At 40.2% G+C, this 23,452-nt stretch overlaps 1 protein-coding gene across 1 annotated transcript; it reads right to left on the bottom strand.

Annotated features, from left to right (window-relative positions):
• Positions 1-334: 334 nt before the first annotated feature.
• AGO2 (Argonaute 2) lies at positions 335-18,410 on the bottom strand. Its single transcript, XM_074093582.1, has 15 exons — positions 18,282-18,410; positions 17,236-17,405; positions 16,900-16,993; positions 16,718-16,822; positions 15,764-15,894; positions 14,523-14,640; positions 13,173-13,340; positions 10,598-10,705; positions 9,660-9,779; positions 7,893-7,982; positions 7,449-7,577; positions 5,782-5,891; positions 4,663-4,753; positions 3,216-3,418; positions 335-1,820 (listed from the first exon to the last, which is right to left on the bottom strand). The coding sequence occupies exons 1-15, from the start codon at positions 18,351-18,353 to the stop codon at positions 1,724-1,726; spliced, it is 1,806 nt and encodes a 601-aa protein (XP_073949683.1). The 5' UTR covers positions 18,354-18,410; the 3' UTR covers positions 335-1,723.
• Between the last annotated feature and the right edge of the window lie 5,042 nt (positions 18,411-23,452).

The raw sequence follows: 23,452 nt of genomic DNA, 5'->3' as shown, positions 1-23,452 counted from the left end.
TAATACCTGGAAATACCATATGAAAGTTTTTTTATTAATTTGCCACGTTTTTGCAGGTACAGCTTTCATTAGCCAGACTACATTTAACAACAGATAAGATTAGACGGACTAAAGAAAGACGAAGCTCTTGGGTTATTGGGGTAATGCTGAAGTTTGTTAAATAAAAAATCATTTAGGCTATGACGATTTTTATTTGGTATACTAAATTAATAATTAAACACTGATGGATTATATTTTTTCAGTTAACATTATAAATAATACACGTTATAACAGATATTTTTCTTAAATCTGGATTATCATCATAGCCCATATTAAAAAAAACACTTGCTGTAAGAGCTATCCACATAGGAACAGGCCACGATAGCCTGTACTCTTTCCTGCAAGGGTAAATTTTAATATTCAACTAAAAAAATAGAATAAGTATTAAATTATTTTATTGAGCGATAAATATAATATAAATAAACTAAAGACGGATCAGCAACAGCCATTGTATAACATAATTTTAATTGAGAAAAAATTGGATTTATTCGGATAATTAGCGTTAATGGGATAGCTGACCCGACATTTAAAAAAAAACCTGGAATAAAAATAGACTTACACAACACAAAATAAATGTCATTTATTTCGGTAAAAAAAAACTCTGTCCCTTTTTTAACCAATACATCACCTACAGTCCAGCCAGTATCGATAATTATACTGTCATTTCATTAAATTTAATAATAAGTAAGATTCAAATTCACATCAAAATATAGCTGAACTCAATATTTAGAATTATAGGTTGATGTATATAACCAAAAACAAGTTTTTCCTTAAAATTAGGCACAATTATTTTATACTAGGGTACTTTGAGATAACCAGAGAGCGAACTACCTCAACAGTTAATAAAACCAACGTTATCTTCCAAGTCTTCAGACCATAAACATTTAGTAATAAATAAGCCATAAATCAATATAAACTTTTCCCGTACACTAAGTATGGAAAGTATGGAAATGAAAATACACAACGAAAAATGTTTTTATTTCTATCAGAAAGAGCGTTAAAATAATTATTAAAAAAAAACATTTTAAAGTAGATAGAAGACTTCAAATTAGCTTACTCAATGTAGCTATCGAAAAGTATTTTTCGAGAAATTGGTTTATTAGTACTAAAACCAGTGGGATCCGGAGGTTTTAATGTTTTTAGGAACGGAAATCCATGACCATATATATTTTTTTTTAATTACGGCCTTTTTGATAAACTTCCACTTTGTTATCAGTTGGTAAAAGTAAATCCGGCTTAACATAAAAGTTTATTATGCTGTCCTAAAAACTTTCTCACAGGACATGAACGATTGAGATATGTCTTACTACCCTCTCTTCTCAAAATTTCACCCTGTATAAGCATATAGTTAAGACAACTCCAGAAAATATAAATATACACAATTAGATTAATTATACAATAAATAGACAGGACATAATTTGGAACTGGCAAGGTTCAGAATTATAAATCAAAGCCTCATATTTACTCTTCAGAGTAATGACTTGAAAGAAAGTCTGTCAATCTATTTTCTATAGAATACTATACTTTAACATTTGTCATCATCAAAAATAAACTTAATTCAATAATAAAAACTGTTAAATTCATAGAAAACTATGCTAACATTAAACATACTTAATTCTAATTTATTTTTGTCATTTTATATATTTTTGACATATGTTTTATAATAAATAATTATGTTTTCGAGTTACACGAAGAACATACGGCTATACTGCAACATTTTGTCGAGCACGCGCAGTCTCTTTGGCGCCTTCTCCAACCCGGCATTGTCGAATTTCTCTTCACTAAAAAAAGTTTTGATATTTAATTCGAATATTTTATCTTATTAAAGTAATACAAAAAAATGTATACTTGGGGTTTCTCTACGGGATTCAATCAGGTATAAGAAGATACGTAGAAGAACGAGGGTTGCCAACATAGCCAAGCGAATTAGCTCGTTGAAGTGGCAATGGGAGAACAGATGGTCGTTGAGGCTGAAAAGTTTTGACTGGAGGCCGCGGATCGGCAAGCGAGATGGAAGGATGGCCTGGTTAAAACCACGTGTTCGCGGTGGATGCAAGCCATTTCCAACCGAAACAACTGGAGATCTATGAGGAAGCCTAGTCTGCCAAATAATAAGTAAGACTCGAGCTTCGTTTAGTTATGCGTTGTCTGTCAGTCAGTTTCGTTAATTTTCTGTAGACATTATCATTATCAGGGGTCGGACAAAAAGTGCCGATGACGTCAAACCACTTATAGGTTGATTTCAAATAGTATTTTTGATTTTCATAAACAATTATCACTTATCATTTATCAACCTATTTATTAAACGATATGAAATTTATTTTATTCACTGAATTCCATTGAGTTATTTACGATTATTTTATTACATCATTAATGCTACTTTGTTACTACATGTCACACGGAAGTTTAAATAAAAACATCATCTTGTGTGCAAGATTACGTAATTTTTACGTCATCCGCACTTTTTGTCCGACCCCTGATCATTATAGATAAATAAGAGCTAAAGAGTCAAATCAAACTTCCATTCGTTCAATCATACGCGTAAAGTTAATCTGGATTTAGAAAGTCACAGAAATATAGTGACAGTGTGAAATATTTGTATGTCTAACAGTGGACGTCCTACGGCTGATTTATGATGGTGATGAATACAAGATAAAAATGAAGTGACTTCTTTTTAAATAGTTACTTTATACTGACATCATCTGAGTTTTCGAGTGGAGACCGCGGATCGGCAAGCGAAGCGTAGGACGTCCACCAACGAGATGGACAGATGACCTAGTTTAACCTCTTCATTGCCACGCTACGGATGAAGTGACAGGCTCTTTACGCCACAGAAAAACCAGCGATAAATCAACTTGACTTTTAATTCCATTGCAGAAGGATTAATTTCGTGTTGAATGTTTGTTTGTCATGCATAGATGAACGTGGCGTGCGAGGCATTCTATTGGCTGTCACGACTGGGTGACTGTGGCGGTGAAGAGGTTAAAGCAGCGGGTTCACAGGATGCAAGCCGCTGCCAACCGAAGCAACTGGAGGTCTATGGGGGATACCTATGTCCAACAGTGGACTACCTACGGCTGAGATGATGATGACAGACATCATCCGAGAGTAAATCCACAATAGTTTTATTACTTATTCTAATCTTCAAATGGATAATCATAGTAGTATGTACTTACTAAGTAAGCGAGCGAGCGCGCAAGCAAGCGAGGTGCGCATAATACGTCGGCGTCGGATACGACACGGAGCGCATACAACGCGAATAAAGGTGGCATAGATAGTATGTCAGCTGTTCCACCTCGTCGTGCTTTAAGCCGCCGTCGTTGCAGACGGCGTGGTAGCGCGTTGGACGCGCCGTGCCTTTGATGGCTTGGTGCGACACCTGGAAAACACGTGCTGTTATAACGGATCCCACGAGATGGACGGTAACGGTGTAGTCAGCCCAGGCGCTGGCAGGAACGGGGAGTGTTAAGGCCCGCTTCACATGCACACGGTCACTGCACGGTCGCCGTGCCGTGTTTAAATAGAAATGTATGAGCTACATAGCTCGTACATTTGAGCTATGTAGCTCATGTAAAGCGGGCCTCATGGTTGAATGTCCGCGATCCCATGGCACTCCCGTAACGGCAGAGTGGACAAACCCTACAGTGAACCGTACTCTAAAGTGAGAGAGCCACACATAAAAATTTCTACGGAAATGATGCATAAAGCGTTTTCATAAATATAACATATTTTTCTGTGAAACTATTGATAGCAAATTTATGAAAGTTTAATCTACAGATTAACTTAGGTTAGGTTAGGTTTATTTTTTAACAACCCTGTACAGAATTTCTGGAAAAATTGCATAATAATATCAAATGACTCAAAATCGGAACAAATGGAGAAAATGGGGGAGCATTACTCAGCAGTGGGACACTTCTCTAGGCTAAACAATAATAAAGAACGTCCCCCCAGCCATTTTTTCGAATAGCTTGGACATTTTTTAAATGTCTGCAGCAGTAGTCCTATGGAGTAGCGAGTTCCAATGGGCGGTAAGTTTTTATATACGTTGATAAGTCGAAATGGCAAAAAAAATATATAATGCCATTAGTGACCCGCCCCGGCTTTGCAGGAGTGCTATTAAAAAAAAGGCTAGGCCTCTATTCAAAGGCACTTTACATTTTTAAACTCCTTTCCCCAAAACTACACACATGCATAGCTGGAGCGCGTCGCTATGTGTCATACATCCATATCCATACTAATATTATAAATGTGGTGTTTGTATGTTTGTCCGTCTTTCACGCCGTAACAGAGCGACGGATCGACGTGATTTTTGGCATAAAGATAGTTTATGGGCCCGAGAGTGACATAGGCTACTTTTTATCCCGGAAAAATGCACAGTTCCCGAGGGAACAGCGCGCGATAACCGAATACCACGCAGGCGGAGCCGCGGGCGAAAGCTAGTATAATTATAAACCTTCCGTTAAAAATTATCTAACTGATGATAAAAACCACATTAAAATCCGTTGCGTAGTTCATGTTCTAAGCGTACAGGCAACGGAAAGTGACTTTATTGAATTCTATGTAAAGAAGATAGGTGATAGAAATGTAAAGAAGAGTATGAAGATGGTCTGCAACTTTTCTTACCAAGTAGAAGTCCAACTCTGTCGCATGCACGATGTCTCTATCTACGACTGTGCCAGGTTCCACGTTTCTCGGGTTGTTTTCAAAGAACAATCTGCAAATAAATAATAATTTCGAATTGGGTGATTCTTAACCGGTCGACCGTGAGAGATATGTAATAACTGTAAAATCAGATTTTTACTTGAAATAGATTATCCTGTCATCGTCGGCGAAGACAAGATAATGAAGATCGACCTTCACTTCAGGTAAGTTCGTTTGATCATCTAATAAATAGATTTAAGTGCCTGTCCACTAGAGCGGAGCGAGGCAGCAGAGCGGAGCGAGAAAATAATGCGGAGCATAGTCACGAAGGCGCGAAGCTACGATAAGATAGTGGAGAGGAGCGAGAGAGTAATGCGGTGCGGAGTAGCCGCGGACGGTTTTCCATTAGCGGAGCATCCCCGCTCGCGCTTGTTGCTCTGGCCCGCTTCCCCACTCGCCCTCGTTTTTTTGCCCGCTTCCGCGCTCCTCTTCCTCGCTCTTACTAGTCCACTAAAGAGGAGCAGAGATTTTATGCAATTCTATTGGTAATTTTTTTTATCTTGCTAACCGCTCCGCTGCCTCGCTCTGCTCCAGTGAACAGGCAGCCTTAAGAGTCCAGGTACTTAATCAGTTGACATTAAGGGGCTGTTTCACCATCCATTGATTAGTGTTAACTGACGGTTATATGTGGTGCCGTCTCCGTCTATTCGAACAAAACAAACAGAGGCGGCATCACATTTAACCGTCAGTTAACACTAATCAGTGGATGGTGAAACAGCCCCTAAATGTCGAGGGAGTTGCGGTTAACCATTAAATTGACAAAATTGAAAAAAGTTCATGATTCAAGCCTCGCCGGTACCTTATAGTCCAAAAAATTCTACATAAAAAATACAAAAAAATAGTCTTGAATAATGGGTCTCGTGTGGCACACTGCCAATTTAAGGGTCGAATAGCGTAGAAGACTAAGAGCATGTTTCACAACTCATAGATAAGTTTTATGTGACAGATAAATGTAATGCCGTCTCTGATTATTTTGACATAACCAACAGAGACGGCACCACATTTATTTACGAGTGATGAAACAGTAAACTAGGGAGTTACCTGGTGTGATGGCGCTTCTGTACGAGCAGGAACAGTACCTCAGGCTTGGCCGCCGTGCCCGCTAGACGCTGGTAAGCCTGGTGCACCGCCAACAGTTCGCTATTCATCACCTGCAAGTATTGGGCAATTGCAAGTATGAGCCGTGGTGGCCTAGTGGTTTGACCTATTGCTTCTCAAGCAGAGGGTCGTGGGATCGAGCCGGCTCGCACCTCTAAGTTTTTTAGAATTTATGTGCATAATAACATTCGAAATCATAGTGAGTAATGCACACATCAGCGAAGAAATTTAATGGCGTGTGTGAAGTTCCCAACCCGCACTGGGCCCGCCCGCGTGGGACCTTCCGCCCAAGCCTCTCTCTCTCTCTCCCTCGTAGCTCTCATACAGAGAAGCCCTGTGCCTTGCAGTGGTGATAGACTGAGATGATGATGATGAAGTATTGGGTTACTATTTTTTTAATATATTCAGGTCTTCCTGCAACTACAATTGCCGGACGCTTATGCGTAAAAATTTGGCCATAAAAAACTTATTCATTCATAAAACTTTTTCGTGTACTACAATGGGTAGTTTCCTTCCTGGGTAAAAAAAATAGTACTCTATTTAGTCAGCCAGTTAAATTATCAGAAAATGGTGTGAGCGTATTTCTTATTTATACAGGAACCTCCTAATATTTTGTAAACAAGTACATTATACTTCTTCGTTATTCAAGAAAAAAGAAATAAACACCATATACTACGGATAAATAATAAGTCAGGAATTGTAACTGCGTTATAAAAATGGTCTTCAGTGTTTTAGTAGGCGTGGCTTAAAAGCGTGTTCAGCGAGTCATCTGACTGACATCTGATATTGCATCGCGCGAGCAAACCGAGCCCTGCTTTCTTTCTGAATTTCCACGTCTATTTGCAACCATGAAAATTATTCGTATAAGAATCATAAGTCATTTTGGTTTAAGGTATAGCCACTTTTTGTGTGGAATTTGTTCTGAGTGACGCTTCCTAACTTATTATTTATTCGTAGACAATGTAATATAATCCACACATTATTACAATTAAAAAGGTAATAGATGGCTACAATTATTTTACTACTAGTGTTTACCCACAGACCTTATATCGAGATAGACGAAAAGAGCGCTTCAAACTGTATGAGAACCTAGCGTGTCGAATTTTTCGTACCTACGCAAGGTAGGTAAACTCTTAAGGTCATATGTCGATAAAATAATAATAATAAACATTATAATGTCTGTGTGTTTACCCGTACAAGTAAATCATTGAACCCAGCAGCTTAATTGAAAAAATCCCAGCGGTTGTTGTTTCGAGATATTGTTTCGGAATAAAATGCCTATGTTTTATTCTAGATGTCCAGCTATCTACATACCAAAATTCATTCAAATCCGTCCCGACGTTTCAGCATGAAGGAGTAACAATCATACTCACAGACTTTCGCATTTATAATATTAGTAGGATCATGGAGTTCACAATACTTTTTACACTGCATTTTGGTGGTTATGAGACGAGATTGTTTAAATACACGATTATCACCTCTTATTGAATCAATCTGTGTTAACAGTTTTGATTAATTCGTGCCAGCTCTTGTGAATCAACTTGTAGTAATATGACTTAAAGGCGGGGCCTAAAAATTTATTAAGATGTTTTTAGCATTTGTAAAAGTACCTGAGCAAATTGCCCCTCGGACACACCGTCGCGGAAGACGAAGACCTTCGTAGGGAGCGCCCCATTACGCTGCCTGTATAGAGTCAGATGCTCTACCATCATGTCTTCAAACTCTACAATCATTTCTTTCTGTAAAGAGAAAAACAAATGAAATATGAGTGGTGACACTATCGCATAATGTTTAAATATAAATATATGTATTTTTAAATACATACTTATATATATTAGGCTATTAAACGACAAAGTACAAAAGTGTGCCGCTACTTGATGCTAACTGTACAGTCAGCAGCAGAAGTGGATGAGCGGTTACGGTGCTCAAAATGGTCTACACGCGACTACTCCCAAGGTAAGAAGTGTTTAGGTAATTTGATGTACCACAACTGCTTATTTACTTCTGCTGCTGACCTATCTTCATGTATCAACGAGTATATTTAGTTCAATTACCTTTGGCGTCTGTATGCTCAGTGCAATATTGTAAATAAAGCACCTGGGATCAATCGACGCTGTAACCGCTGCAATACTGGGCGTGGCCGACTAAAACATAGACAGTGAGTAAATAGTACCTAGAGATGGGCCAAACATGGGTTTCACCGAATACGAATATTCGGCCGAATGTTAGGTAAAACTTTTACCGAACTGATTATGCGGCCGAATATTCGGCATAATTTCAATATCCCTGGTGTTGCAGATGTTTATGGGCGGTGGTGATCTCTTACCATCAGGAAACCCACTTGCTCGTTTGCCATTCAGTAGAATAAAAATAATGATAATAATAATTGATTCCTAAGTAGAAAATAGACATACGATTCATTTTTGTTGAGATTTTGAATCATGCAACTCTTGACTAAAACAAAAAACTTGCTTATATTTTTCTGGAGCTTAATCTCAAAGCAGCTACATTTTTTAATTAATAATTATCTTTTTTATCTGCTAATAACAGTGGGACGTATATAGGCTGGGTTGATGATGATGATGAATAACAGGATAAAGCAGTGTCAACATAAACGTAAAGCCTCACTGTACCTCATAACAATAACACATTTAACACTCATTTCATACATGGCTCAATACTGTCAAAAGAAAAGTACCAATTTGCCGAACATTCGGTGATTTAGCCGAATATTCGGTAAACCTGCCGAATATGCCGAATACCGAAAATAAAAACCTACTTTGTAAAATTCCGTACAAAATAAAACAAAAATCGGTCAGCAATTGCTATTCCAGCCGAGACGTGGAGAAAAAAATTAAGTTAGAAAAAACTTTTTCCCAAAACAGATTATGACATTTAATTTTATTCCAATATTTTTTTTATTCTTTCGCTCCTTTTTTTTCATTAAATACAGACATCGCAGGTGTATTTTTCCACTGAAAACACCACAAGCTGTTTCAGACCCAATAGAAAAGTCCGGAGTTCAAACAAAATAACTGATACAGGCCATTTGAGTTAGCTGTATAAGACTTGTGCCAACATTTCCATGGCCGTTTCAACTTTTTAAATCAAGATCAAAAATCAAAATGGTTTATTAAAAGCAAAAACAAATTACAAGAAGGGTTTCCGTTGGTTCCACACTAGGCTAAGCCTGTCACGTGGAAACCTGATTCGGGGTACAAATAATTGATTTGACTAAATCACTAATTTTTAACAAAAATGGGTGAAATAAAAAGTAGGCAGCTAAACGAACAAGTTGTGCGGCGAGTACCTACGTAGTGTGTGTATGTGCGTGTGCGTGTGCGTGTGTGTGTGCATAGCTGTGTATGTGCGAGTGTTTTATGACTTGGAAGATTATGTACTTAAGCATTGACCCTAATTAGACTCTCAGTATCGCGGTAATTTAAACAGTAGTTGACCTAAATCCATGCTGATAAACTGGTTAAGTATTACCAGTTTATGAGCATGGATTTAGCTTCGCGAGGGGAAGCCTTGAAGATGTGCAGAATTTTAAGACCGAGTTGTAAAGGAATGGGTGAAGGAAGTCTGGAAATCTCTTCGAAAAGGAGGTCTTCACACGGGGGACAGGGACTCTAAAGATTCTTTTCCGCATTGAAACATCATAAAGTTCAGATCGAATGGAAAATAGTTTGAGACTCGATAATAATGGAATTTGTATGCGACATTATTGTCTAGTTAGCTAGCCAGCAATCTTCGTCTTCTGATATTTAAAGAATAATGTGAACTTTTACGGTCATTTTAGAGAAAAGAGCATTAGTTACCTGTTCGGGAGACGGATGGGTGACGTCGGCACCTACGACCATCACGCGGCCTTGTTTAAGGCAAGCAGGCATGGAGCGGTTGTCCAACGCCTGGTTGATTCCCATTAGCTTTGAATTCACCTGCAATTGAACAAGTTAAATATCCAATTCCAACCGACAAACCGTTAGACCTAGAGACCTTATTGTCTAGCACACTTGGAATCACAATCGTTTTCAGCACCTCTTTCTGTTACACAGTTTAACACGAGGGTAGATAGAGATGGCGAATGTGATCGCAAACATCAACGCTTTGGACAATACGGCCTCTTTACATCAATCATCATCAATCATCATTGGGGTCACAATCCTAACAAGTTCCACGAGATCGATCGAGCACCGCAATGTCATGCATGACCAAGTTGGCTGCCCACCATACTTCATCTAAAGTGTTGCTCCCGTGTGACCTTATACAAATCTAGTAGTCCCAGAGGTGATGCACAGCATCTGCGTAAAACAATACCTTGAAAGATAGAGCTTGTGGTCCAACCAGTGATCCATACGGCTTTACTTAGCTCGGGCTTTAAACTCAACTTATCCATAATACCTACCGTTTCTCTAATATAATTGACTACTAGTGACTGTGAGCTATAGACCTCGCGCGTTTTTAGAAATGACTGAAATATGATATTTTTTACATTTTCAACCGCCCATGGCTTCGATACTTTGTAAAATTTCCACGCTAAATTTATAAAAAAATCCATAATCCGGACTTACAACCTCCTTTTCTAAAGCCCGGTTTATTCTCGCAAGAAAAATCGTGCAAGTCGCATCACATTGCGATTGCAAGGCCGCAAAGGTAACGTAACGAGTTTGTAGTGGTCAATCGGGCGCCGCAATGTAATGCAGTTTACGCGATTTTTCTTGCAGAACTGGGCTTAAGCTTGTAACAACAATGGTACCTTTAACAGGATGTTACGCACTGTCTGCGGGTTCATACGCTTTTCTGCAGTAAATTCTTTGATGCATTGAGTCAAGATCCCCACATCGCGCTCAGCCATTTGCTTCACCTAAAAAAAAATATTATTTATTTTAACATTTGAAACTTAACCGTAAAATTTTGCACTCGTTTTTAAATGAAACAACGAAATTATTTAAAATTGTGTTAAGTTCTATAATTAAAAACCGGCCAAGTGCGAGTCGGACTTGCGCACCGAGGGTAAACTTAAAAATTATTAAACAATTATATGATGTAACTAAAAATTTACGGTTTTCGCAGTTTTTCCTTTATCTGTGCTATAAGAGACGTTGCTTCATACCAAATTTCAAGATTCTGAGTTCACGGGAAGTACCCTGTAGGTTTTGATTCCCTTGCGAGTTTCGAAAATTTGCAGCATAAACGGCTGTCTTTTGATTGCGTTGGCTTAGAAGTTTGATTTTTCACAGCTCTAAGGGACAGTAGACCTGAGTATTTGACATAAATTTCAGCTTGATACCTCCACGCGTTCCTGAGAAAAAGGGTCTTGACAGACGGATGGACAGACGGACAACAAAGTGATCCTATAAGGGTTCCGTTTTTTTCTATCGAGGTACGGTTGAGGTAAATAATCAGTCTGTCAGTTAAATTATCATTAAATATTGGACACCTCATCATCATCATCTCAGCTTATAACGTCCCACTCCACTGCTGGGCACACCAGCCACCACACCATTGGACACCTACGAGTATTTTACTAAAAAGTCACAGACTGTGTCACTGGCACCGAATGTGTGCCATAGAAGTGAGTGATGTGTGATATGCGTAAACATAGCATATAATATAGCACATAAATATACAAAAAAATGTAAAACTAATTTTGAAAAATATAATAGTAATATCAGTGTTCATTAAATAGACTCCATCGAATACGATAGAAAAATATATATTTTTTTTAATGACGCAATTCGTGAAACGGAACAGAGTAGTGAGTGACGTGACACAACATTATCGGCAATGAGGGCTATCGCATATTATTATGAATTCGCCGCTAGAGGCGCTAGTGTAGCATGAGGTCTCGGATTTCCGAATCAAATAAATCAAGTCAAATCTCATAGTTTATGGGTGAGTTACGCGGGTTTATTTATAATTAGAATAATTTTGTGAATATTTTGCATTACCTGAAATTAATTATGGGAATTATGCGTTACGGGGCAATTAATGTCTGTGTTTTGAGACAGTTTTGTTTTTCGGAAACTTTTGTCCTCCCTTTTTTCCGAACAAAACGGGACTACGCGACACTGTGGTTGCTCGATATTTTTATGGTACGGTTTTAAGGTGTATTAAATATGATTTTTATCCAAACTTTGTTTTCACACCCGTAATAACAGAATTTGAAAGCCACACTTAAAACCTCACGCCACAGTGGCGCCATCTAGAAAGACAAAAAACGATAGCCCTCATTGCCGCGGTTCATTGTTCAATAACAATGAACACTAAGATATTTTAAATTTTTAAACAAAACTTGCAAGATTTTGTAAACGCGGCTATTTGGAACACGGCCGCAGCCATCTTGTGCCTCTTGTAGCCAGTGCTTGTCAGTACGAGTGTGTCTGCCTTGTATACGAGTTTCCGTTGCATTTTCTTTGCATTGTATTTTGTTATTGTTCATTTCTGTTATTATTGTTGTTGGCTTTTGTTAGTGTTTCTCGTTAAGTTTGTTATTTTTTGGCAAAATGATTAAACGGCCTAAAAAGACTGTTTTGAACTCCCAGAGTCGGGAGTTTGTAATTCGTTTGAGGGATTATTTCGAGCGAGAACGAGAAAACGGTGGCCCAGTGGGCGGAAAACTGGAAAAATATTATTTTTTTAAATATAATGCAACTTCTCCAAAAATAGGCACTAATAACTCTTAAAAAAATCGATAGTAGTTCACTCGATAAATGGTACATCTCTAAAACTGTCAAACTCGATTCGTGAGACTTTTATATTCTTTAAAAACGAACAAAAGAAAATAAAAGTCTATCACGAATAATTATTGAAGTAGACACATTAATTTTATATTAAGAACAGTTCCATCAGGCCACATTTTTAATTTTGATTGAATTTTTATGGAATAACCGAGAAAAACTAAAAAAATAAATGCAACGTTGCCAGCTCAGCAGGTATGATGAACGCTCTTAATATGTAACGTAAAAAAACTTGTTACCTTTTGCCTGACCGCAGCGACTTGTAGAGTCGAGAGCATAAATATCTATACAGCCTTAGTGGCATAAATAAATAAATAAATAATAAATGTATTACGACCCCACTAATATTATAGATGCGAAAGTTTGAAAAGTCTGTTTGTTTTTATTTTTTCTTTGTTGCCTTATCATGTCTAAGCCGCTGAACTGAAAATCGGTTACCTATACAGATAGTTCGGAGTCCCGGGGAAGGGCACAGGATTGTTTTATCCCGGAAACTCGCATAGTACCCGCGGGATGGCGATAAACGAATTCCACGTAGACGGAGCCGTGGACAACAGCTAGTATTTAAATAAATTAATCATAATCACTGACCTTGTGGTAATAATCTTTTCCTCTCGTAGAAACTACGATGAACAAGAACTTGACTTGTTCATCCAGGCATTTGAACAGCATGTTTTTAAGATCCTTTATTTGCAGGTTAAAGTGCTTCACTACCGGCTCTGTCACAGTCATGCCCATTTGAATGCCACAACTCTTGATCTGAAAAAAAAAAATATGTCACAACCTAGCAAGACTTTTCACGTATGTCAACTCCTAGTCCTGTGCAAGTATTTATTTATTTATATTCAATTGCTTAAATGTAGTTTGTTAGTTTGTTAGGTGTTTGAAGTCTGTCATACATGTTACCTCGAGGGAGGTGTCACAATATTTTTATTTACTAGAATTGAATGAAATTCGAATAATAATAGTAATAATTTAGCCTGCATTAAAAGTCTATCTAATTACATTATTCTAGTGACTAGACTAGAATCTAGTCCATTAACTTTATAAATTAAATTTAAAACACAATTACTGTTTTAATTGGCGTTGAGATAGAACAAAATAGATAATATTTGGAGCCGTGGTGGCCTAGCGGTTTGACCTATCGCCTCTCGAGCAAAGGGTCGTGGGCTTGCACCTCTGAGATTTTCGAACTTCATGTGCGGAATTACATTTGAAATTTACAAGGAGCTTTGCGGTGAAGGAAAACATCTTGAGGAAACCTGCACAAACTGCGAGCCCTCTTGTTCTGAGAGGAGGCCTGTGCCCAGCAGTGGGACGTACATAGGCTGGGGTGATGATGATGAGATAATATTTAGGATAAAAAAATTAAAATTTCAAAAAAAAATCATAAATTCGTTCATAAAATAAAATTAAAATCTGTAATGGCATCAGCATATTATTTAGGTATTACTTTCATCTCATCAAGAATAAACTTATTTATTGTCCGCATCGGATCGATATAAAGCTCAGTTTAGACATGCAAGGAAAATCGTGCAAGTTGCATTCGCTTGCAGCACTCGATTGACCACTTCGGACTAGTTCACTTTACGGCCTCGCAATGTAATGCACGATTATTCTTGCAAGTCTAAACTGAGCTTTATAGGCATAAGCTGCCTACTTGCTAACCATAACAAGATAGCTATCAAGACAAAATGGCGGTGCGGCGGAAGCGGCAGCTAACGGCTACTAAGGCATTGTAGTTTTTTTTTTAATATAACTGACTCTTGATTGACCCCAATCTCTTCTGAACCAGACCTGACCTCAACTGAGATAGAGGTATGATGAACTCAACTGACGTCATATAAATGACATCAGTTCGGACGTCTCGTCATGTCCATACAAAAAAAAATCGTCGTGAAGTTTGTTGGTATCATCTAAGAAATTAAAACCTGATCTTACCATTGCAATGATTCCACCATAATCTGGTGGGAACCGCGAGGAGGGCTCGATAACAATAAAGCCCCATCGCTGCAGTGTTTCTGCCTTCAGCAGCTTCTGTGCGTTCCAGGCTCCATTCCTAAATAAATAAATTATGTATAATCATCAAAAAAAAAACGCTCGTGGGTGGAATTTAAACAGTTGGACCATAATACAAACCGGTTGTATAAAAACTACTAATCATCATCATAATCCGCCGAAGGACGTAAGCCTTCTCCATAGACCTCCAGTGGCCTCGGATGAAAGCGGCTAGCATCCACCGTGAACCCGCGACTTTAACCAAGGTCATCCATCCATCTCGTTGGTAGAAATCGTACGCTACTCGCCGATCTGCGGTCTCCAATAGAGAACTTTTCGGCCCCAACGGCCATCTGTTCTCCGAGCTATGGCCTGCCCATTGCGACTTCAACGAGCTAATTCGCTTGACTATGTCGGTGACCTTTGTTCTTCTACGTATCTCCTCATTTCTGATACAAAACTACTGACTGGGAAAAATCCGTTATTATAGTTGGATTGAAATGAAATGAAATATTTTATACTTATGTTAATGATTTATGAAATAAAGCACCAGTCTCGATCCGACCTTGCAGTTTACCTAATTCATGTGTTTCCATATCAAAGCGTGGCTCAGACGGAGCATTGAAATAAAGTTTTACTCAGATCAAAGTAATTTATCTACAGCCATAGCGTCAAAACATGTATACATCGACCTTATGTTTAGTGGCATAAAGGTGTATAGATATTTTGACGTCTTGGTAACGTATTGTAAAAATACAACCAGATAATAGAAACAGAGCCGTAATAATGGAAGCTGTGCCCAGACAACATAACCTCTGGAAACCTGTCGTTAGAATGGACAAAGCTGGACAAAAGGGAACTTATTGTCGGTCCTAGTTTCAGAGATAATCGCGTTTAAAGTAAAATGTATTAATAAGCAGGGTCTAAATTCTAATTTGACAGAGACACAAGTGTTTAAATCGTTTTTTTATGAGTTAAATTATCCCTTCAAGTTAAGTAAAAAAGGGACCTAACTGTCGGTGTCGCTATCGTATACTTTAGCGCTCGGTATCGGTTTGGAAGACGTGTCGGTACTTGTCGGCGCGTGTTTACTGATTATCGAGCCCTGTTTACTGATTATGTCCCTAGCGAACTGATTTATGCCACCACAGGCAGCGGGTGTTTGCATTAGAAGATTAACTCACCTTGGCGTGGTCACACGTGGATCGCCGGTCTCCAATTGGGGTGCGGGCAGCACTTTCGCTTGGACAGCGAAGAATTTATCGGATATTTCCAAGCCGAACTGCTTGAAATCCTTGTTGCCTGTATAGTTCATCTAAGACAGAAAATAATTTTCTTCAAACAAAATTAAAGACAAGTCAGGTCATTACAAAGCCAACATGTAGTCCGGCATAATACGGAACTCTTCAAGTCAGAAAATTATTTATGACTTTATGAATTAAAAAAATACAGCATAAAAGTAAAAACCAATGCGCTGTAAAATTCAGTAACACATACAAAAAACACAATAAAAGGCGTACAAAAAAATACAATAAAAAAAGTTATTTAAGGATTTTTATCCTTGCTTCCCTAAAGCGACGGAAGACCACACTCTTCGGCAAGAAGTTGAAGTGCAGGAACATCTATCTGCTGGGGCTGATTCAATGTATTATCATTGTCACTTGTAGCTTGTCATGTTTATGAATTAGGGTCCTAATCACACTGTGCCATGGCTGGCACATTATTTATCTGGATCGTGTAGATTGATTTGGAATGCAGTGATATCTATTTCATGCGCGATCGATCCAGATAAGCCACGCCACCATCTCACCTTAGAAATATTCTAGTTACCTAGTATATAAGCTAGCAAATAATGTAATGTAGTACACTTGGAGTTCAGTTGGAGATTAGTAAAGAAGTTCAAGTTAACCCTGCTAAAGGCACTTTTACTCTTTCGCTCAACTTCCCCTAAATTACAGTTGTTTATTACAGTTGTCAGCACCTTCTTGACCATTGGGTGAGATGGTGGAAGTAAGTTGGCGCTTATTCTTACTACTGGAGGGTTTGAATTGTTGTTCGGTTGAGTGAAACTTCTTGCCATTTTGCCGCTTCTAGTGGCTGTAATGTGCTGTTATTGTTAGCTGTGTAAATTAACTTACGTCTTTGATGACTTCTTCGATTTTACGCTTACGTTCGTCGGGGGGCGTCGCGGCTTGTTTCACCATAGTTGACAGCTGTTTGTCATTCAGTTGCTTGTTGCGCGCCTATTTATAGACAAAAATCATTAATATTTTCTTCAAATTTAACAATGCACTGAATCCTTATTAGTTTTATTACTTACGTGACCATATGCCACTTCAAGGAGCTCCATAGGATAGTAGATGTTCTTATCTTTGGGGCCCACCCACACGCAATTTAGGCGGGGGTATTGCAACCTGTTAACATAAAAGCAAATAAGTATATATGAAAACAGGTATTTAAAACAAAAAATGACTTAAGATCAGAGGCCTTATGGTTTATTGTGTAACACGCTTGGAATCATGGTCGTTTTCACCTTTTCTTTCTGTCATACGGCATAAGACGAGGATAGAAAAAGATAGTGACACGATCGCGAACGTCAGCACATTAGATAATACGGCCTCTGGCCCTTGGCTTAAATATTAGATCAGATACTAACCTGACATTCTTCACTTTTTGAAAATATTCCGCTACGGTGATCATCTTGTGGCCTCCGTTGGGGAGATCCATACGGAATGTATGCCGATCCGCCGGTTCAGACAGGCCGTTCACAATGAACTCGCGTTTCTGGCCTGTCCGCGACGTATCCCCTCCTATATAAGCGACCACCTAAAAACAAAAGCAAAATGTTAGGGATGGGTCGAAATTGATTTTGGCAGCTTGAGAGTTTAAATGCCGAACACTCGGCACTAGAAAAAAAAACCTACTTGCTAAGATTAATTTTTGGAGTGTTTTTGTATTATTTATTTCAACTCCAATTTTTTTTTACTTTTACGGTCATCCCGTAAAACCCATATCGAAAATACCGACTGAATTATGGATGCGCAGAAAAACCAGAAAAATAAAACCAGCGCTGGGAATCAAACCCAGGTCCTCGGCATTCCGTGTCACGTGCTATACCGCTACACCACCGCTGGACAGTGGTACAGACACGAATTTCTCCTATGCACCACATATCTCAGCTTGTTTGTTCCTATTTAGTCACTTAAGCAGCGACACTAGCGACATCTATGCTGTAGCCGCAGTGGGAATCGAACCCAGGTACAGCGCTGGTCTTATTTTTCTGGTTTTTCTGTGCATCCATATTTCAGTTTGTATTTTCGAAATGGGTTTTACGGGATGACCGTAAAAGTAACAAAAATTTGGATTCGAAATAAATAATACAAAAAGACTCCAAAAATCAATCTTAATTTGATTGCTTAGTAGCGACATCTCTTGTCCGGGCGAGCGGGTAGTTCCGATGGGGTGCTGAAAGTGTCAATGTTATTAAAATCATTGTGTGTATCACGGGCCGTAAGGGGATTACAAACTCGAGTGATTTAAAGCCCTCCATCTCCGGCGTCGGGCTTCTAATAGACTCTCGTTAGTAATCCCCTTCTTACGCCCCTTAATGCACAATGTACTATAACATAAAATTAAAAGACGAACGGGGGCGAAGCCGCGAGCAACAGCTAGTTTATAATATTAGTGAGATAGATTAATTACCTTGAGTCCTTTGAGGAATGATGTTAAGTATTCGTTTTTCGGCTGTTGTTCGATGGGCTTGTGGGGGTTCATGGAGAAGTCCGAGATGAAAGCCTGAAGCAAATTTTGCTGTTTCGGGAACCCCTTGTGAGCCACTGTTGAACAAAACATTGGTTATTATTGCTTTCTCATACACTTACATACATAAAAATATAGTATTATTGACGGGCAATGTTATAATAAATAATAATAATAATAAAACATGTATTTCAGGCGACACGGCCCTTAGAATTAGTTTCTCGCTCGCCTCTGTGGCGTGTGGACGTGTATTTTGCTATCGGCTAAATCTAAGTCGATATTGTTCTGCATTAATTTGTGATTGGTTGACTGCTTAAGTTTTCAATTCTCGTTTACTCTTGGAGTGACTTAATGTGTTGACTCCGCCCAGTGGGCTGTCTCAGAGCGGGACAGAGTGCCGTCCTTGATTCCATCCGTGAGAGCCAATACTCATTCACAAGGCTGAGTTTGACCGTGGGATTTGAGCCGACGTTCGCCGAACCACAGGCCGTCACCTGCACCGCTGGACCACGGAGTGAACGTGCTGCCGTGCCGAATCTTGCCGAAGCTATCGCATCGCATACTTCGCGTACCTTTCACCCGGCTTCATCTACTACACCGCGTGTGCTACGTGAGTGCTACGCTGTTCGTGCCGCTGCTACGGTGTACTGCTACGCCGGTTGCAGCTACGATTCTTTTTTTTACGCTGTGACGCGACGCCTGCTTCTGCTACCGCTACGCTTGCGTTTGATTTGCTACGCTTATGTGTATTTGCTATTAGCTTATTTTCTGGCGTTGCTTTAGATCTAAGCGTCAAAATGATGAGTGAAAATTTAAACGATAGTGTGTTGATGTGTGGGGCTTGCCAGACGAAGCTATTGCTTGGAGAGGAATATCTGCAGTGCATGGTGGTTGCATGCAGTAAATTATACCACTATACTTGCAACAACAAGATTCTTACTGCGGAAGAAAAGGCTACTTGGGCGTGTCCGGAGTGCACCTGCGCTGCAAAGAGGGGCGGTCGTAATTGCGAGACTCCGGTTGGTACTCCGGTAAACATCAAAAACGTTACTCAAAGAAACATTTCTGGCAGTGGCGCTAAACCTTCTATTGTCACCACACGCGGCTCGGACCTCGACTTGTCCGCGACGGCAGGCTTGGAAATTCAGCTTCTTCGTGAGCAGATGGCTGTTTTGACGGAGCAACTTGCCGACGCTGTGTCGACCATCGGGCGGTACCACTCTGCGCTTGTGGTATGTACCGATAGAGTCAATGTGATAAGTGAAAGGCTGGTTGAGCTTGAGCGTGTAGTCGTTACCCGCTGTCCGTCGTGCTCTGCGGTTGCGCAGTCACCGCCTGTTTGCAAGGCCGCTGGATTGGGTAGGGCTGAGCGAGATGACAGCGCCAGGAGCTCGGGCGACCAGAGGGGTTATACGGAGCCCCCGCTTGATGCTGCTCAAGGAAGTGTTGGGATGCCCGACTATAATATAGGCCATCGTGAAAGCGACGAGGGACGGCAAGCAAACGACCCAAATGATTCAGCCGAAGAGGAGTGGGTGAGGGTTGGTGCGAAGAAGAGGCAGAAACGTCAGACTTCCTTGCGCGGTACTGCGGGACCGAGCGTTACTACCCTGAGAGCCGTCGAGCATCGGAAATATATCCACTTGTGGAACATGGTGTCGGGTGCTGATGAAATTCGGGAGTACATGCGGAGTCTCTGCTCAGAAGGAACATGCACAGTTGAGGAGCTAAAATCCAGAGGTGACTATAAGTCATACAAGTTAGGCGTACCCGCTGTTCACTTCGAAAAATGCTTGTCCGTGGACGTCTGGCCCGAAAATGCTCGTGTAAAAATGTGGCTTTTTCGAAGACAAAGCAGTAAACAGCAACACCAATAAATCTAGGAGCACGTCGCCAAGTCGTTCTGTCATTAACATAATCTACCAAAATGTCAGAGGCCTCAACACAAAACTTAAGCACTTCAGAGTTAACCTTGCTTTGCTTTCATGTGATGTCGTCGCCGTTACTGAGTCGTGGTTGACAGACTCAGTTAATGATGCTGAACTGTTATGTTCTGGCTGGAGCGTGGTGCGCCGTGATCGCGCAACCGGCAGGCATGGCGGGGGCGTTCTGCTCGCCGCGCGGCCTGGCATTGCACTGCGTCGTCGAGTCGAACTGGAAACCGCTGAGGGGGAGGACCTATGGACTTCCTTTATGGTGGACGGGACCAACATTCACATGTGTGTCGTGTATATTCCCCCGAATGTTTCTGATGATGTCTACATGCGCTTCTTCAATAGAGTGGAATCCGTTATTGACTCTCTTAAAGGTGTAGTTTTCATTGTTGGTGACTTAAATCTAAATCCTAAGAACTCGTCTGTTAGTATCTTAAGCTATTATTGTTATTTCACCACATTATGTGATTTAAAAGAGACGAATGATGTGTTGCATGCGTTTGGAGGAGTGCTCGATGTGGTGCTGGTGCGGGGGCGCAAACGTTCGGTGAGGGTCACTGAGGTTGGGGATAGCGGACTCGTCCCACACCGTGATGCCTACCACCCCCCTCTCGAAATCGTAGTGCCGCTCGTAGATACCGTACCTGGACTGGGTAGAGTGGAGCCTGGCAATGTTGACTCGAAACTAGATTGGAATTTTCCAAAAGGTGACTACGTGCTCCTTCGTCACTTAATTTCTGAAGTGTCTTGGAATGAAGTTCTTGGGGCTCGTGATGTCAACGTTGCCGTTGATCTATTCTACCGTGTTCTATATGATATTTTTGATATTTGTATCCCAAGGAAAACTAGATATCTTAAACCTGGTAGACGTTATCCGGTCTGGTTTACAACTGATTTAATAAATAATATTTCGCTAAAAGCTACCCTTCACAAGAAATGGAAGCAGACGGGAGACCGTGCGGTCTATGCCCGGTTTTCCGAGTTAAGGAAAAATTTAAAATTATGGGCGTCACAAGCTTATGACGTTTACGTTCGCGGCATCCAAAATCAGATTAGAAAAAAACCTCGGGCTTTTTGGCAACATGTAAACAGTTTAAAGTCGAGGGGGGGTTTCGAGCCGCGAGTGATATATGAGAAGAGAGAGTGCGTGGGCAGTGGAGCTGCTCATGCCTTCGCAAATTTTTTCTCAAGTGTTTTCCTGCCATCTGTGCCGCTGCTAGATTACAATAAAATTATCCGCGAAGAGTCATCACGTACTAGCAACCATATCCATATTAACAACATTTCAACTGATATGATTCATAAATTCTTGAGTCAATTAAAATCCCAAAGTTCCCCAGGTCCAGACCATCTTCCAGCTTTCATTCTTAAGGGGTGTGGAGAATGGTTGTGCTTGCCATTGCTACACATATTCAATATGTCTCTTGCTTCTGGAGTGTACCCCGATCGATGGAAGGTTACGCGCGTCACGCCTATTCCCAAATCAGACGACGTAGCCAATGTAGAAGATCATCGACCTATCGCTATTCTTTCGTCGGTTGCGAAGCTATTCGAATCGATCCTGAATAGTCTATTGGCACCCCAAGTCAAACCTTATCTCTGCGACGCTCAGCATGGGTTTAGGCCGAAGCGTTCAGTCGAATCCAATCTACTCACTCTGGTTGACTCCATTTCGGAGCATTTGGATAAAGGAATACAGGTGGACGTGTTGTACTTGGACTTTAAAAAAGCATTTGACCGTGTGGATAACGACATCTTACTCAAAAAACTGTGTGAAATCGGCTTCTCACCTTTATTGCTTAAGTTTTTTGCTAGTTATTTGCGCGATAGAATGCAGTTTGTGCGACACGGATGCTTTGTTTCAGAGACCTACCGCACTAGATCTGGAGTCAGTCAGGTTCGATATTGGGCCCCTTATTATTTGGCATAATGATAAATGACTTGGCCGAGGTCCCAAGGTACGCTAGGTGCCTGCTGTACGCTGATGACTTAAAATTATACTACGGTGTGCAGCGGGAATCGGATTGCGGATCGCTGCAGGAAGACGTCGACCGAGTGTTTCAGTGGAGTATTGAGAATGGGCTTCTCTTTAATGTATCGAAGTGTTCTTTGATGACGTTCAGTCGTGCCCGTTGTCCGATTCATGCCACTTACATGCTGGGATCCGAAACTATTGTTCGCGTTGATAGCGTGAAAGATTTAGGTGTTGTATTCGATTCACATCTCAGCTTCCACGAGCACACGAAAAAGCTTGCCACGGATTGCTTTCGGAGGCTGGGATTTGTAGTCCGAAATTCATCTGACTTTTCTGATCCTCGGATAATAAAATTAGTTTACACTGCTCTGGTCAGAAGTAAACTAGAGGCAGGCTCCGTGGTATGGAATCCTCACGAGTCTACTTACGCCTTGCTTCTCGAGAAAATCCAAAAAGCGTTTCTCAGATTTTTATACAAAAAAACGCATGGGTACTACCCGTTCTTGTACCCTACCAAGTTTCTGCTTGGTATACTGGGATTTAACTCTCTGGAAGTAAGACGTAATTATATGCTCCTAACGATATCTTGTAGGGCCTTGCGCGGGGAATGTGACAGTGTCGAGCTGGGGGCGCAGCTGGTGCGTCTGCACGTTCCGCCTCTGACAAAATTTAACTTCAGGCCTCGAGACCACCCTCTGCTGGCACCGCCACCGGCGCGCACCGCCGCTCGCAAGCAGTCGCCACTGGTCCGAGCGCTGCGCTACGTCAATGCCCTCCTAGCATCAGTGCCCCAGTGTGATGTATTGGCAGGTTGTTGGAGAAGAGTGTGCGATGAATGTTTGAAGTTCTGTGAGATGATGGATGCACGTCCGTCCTCATGTTATTGTTAATTTTGTAGTATTGTTATTATTATTATTATTACTTATTTTTTTTTTTTTTTGTCTTACTCAGTGCTTTGGTGTCAAACTGTTATGCTGTGTGAGTTTTTACAAATAAATAAATAAAAAATAAATACTAACATACCATATTAATTACGTTTTTTATGAATGAAGAATTCTAAATTTTTATTATTAGTGTCTTGGATCTTTATAAGTATGTATAATCCATCGTCACACTTCAATAAGTATGTTTTCCCGGTGACTACACCTAATAGTTGCAGACTTTTGCTTGTTTGATTTGAGGCTGAGTAACTACGAATAAATAAT

The sequence above is a fragment of the Choristoneura fumiferana genome, chromosome 10 (genome assembly GCF_025370935.1).
Source record: "Choristoneura fumiferana chromosome 10, NRCan_CFum_1, whole genome shotgun sequence".
In the NCBI taxonomy this organism is placed as follows: domain Eukaryota; kingdom Metazoa; phylum Arthropoda; class Insecta; order Lepidoptera; family Tortricidae; genus Choristoneura; species Choristoneura fumiferana.
Note: the sequence above shows the minus strand (reverse complement) of the source record. Positions and strands in the feature narration are given on the sequence as shown.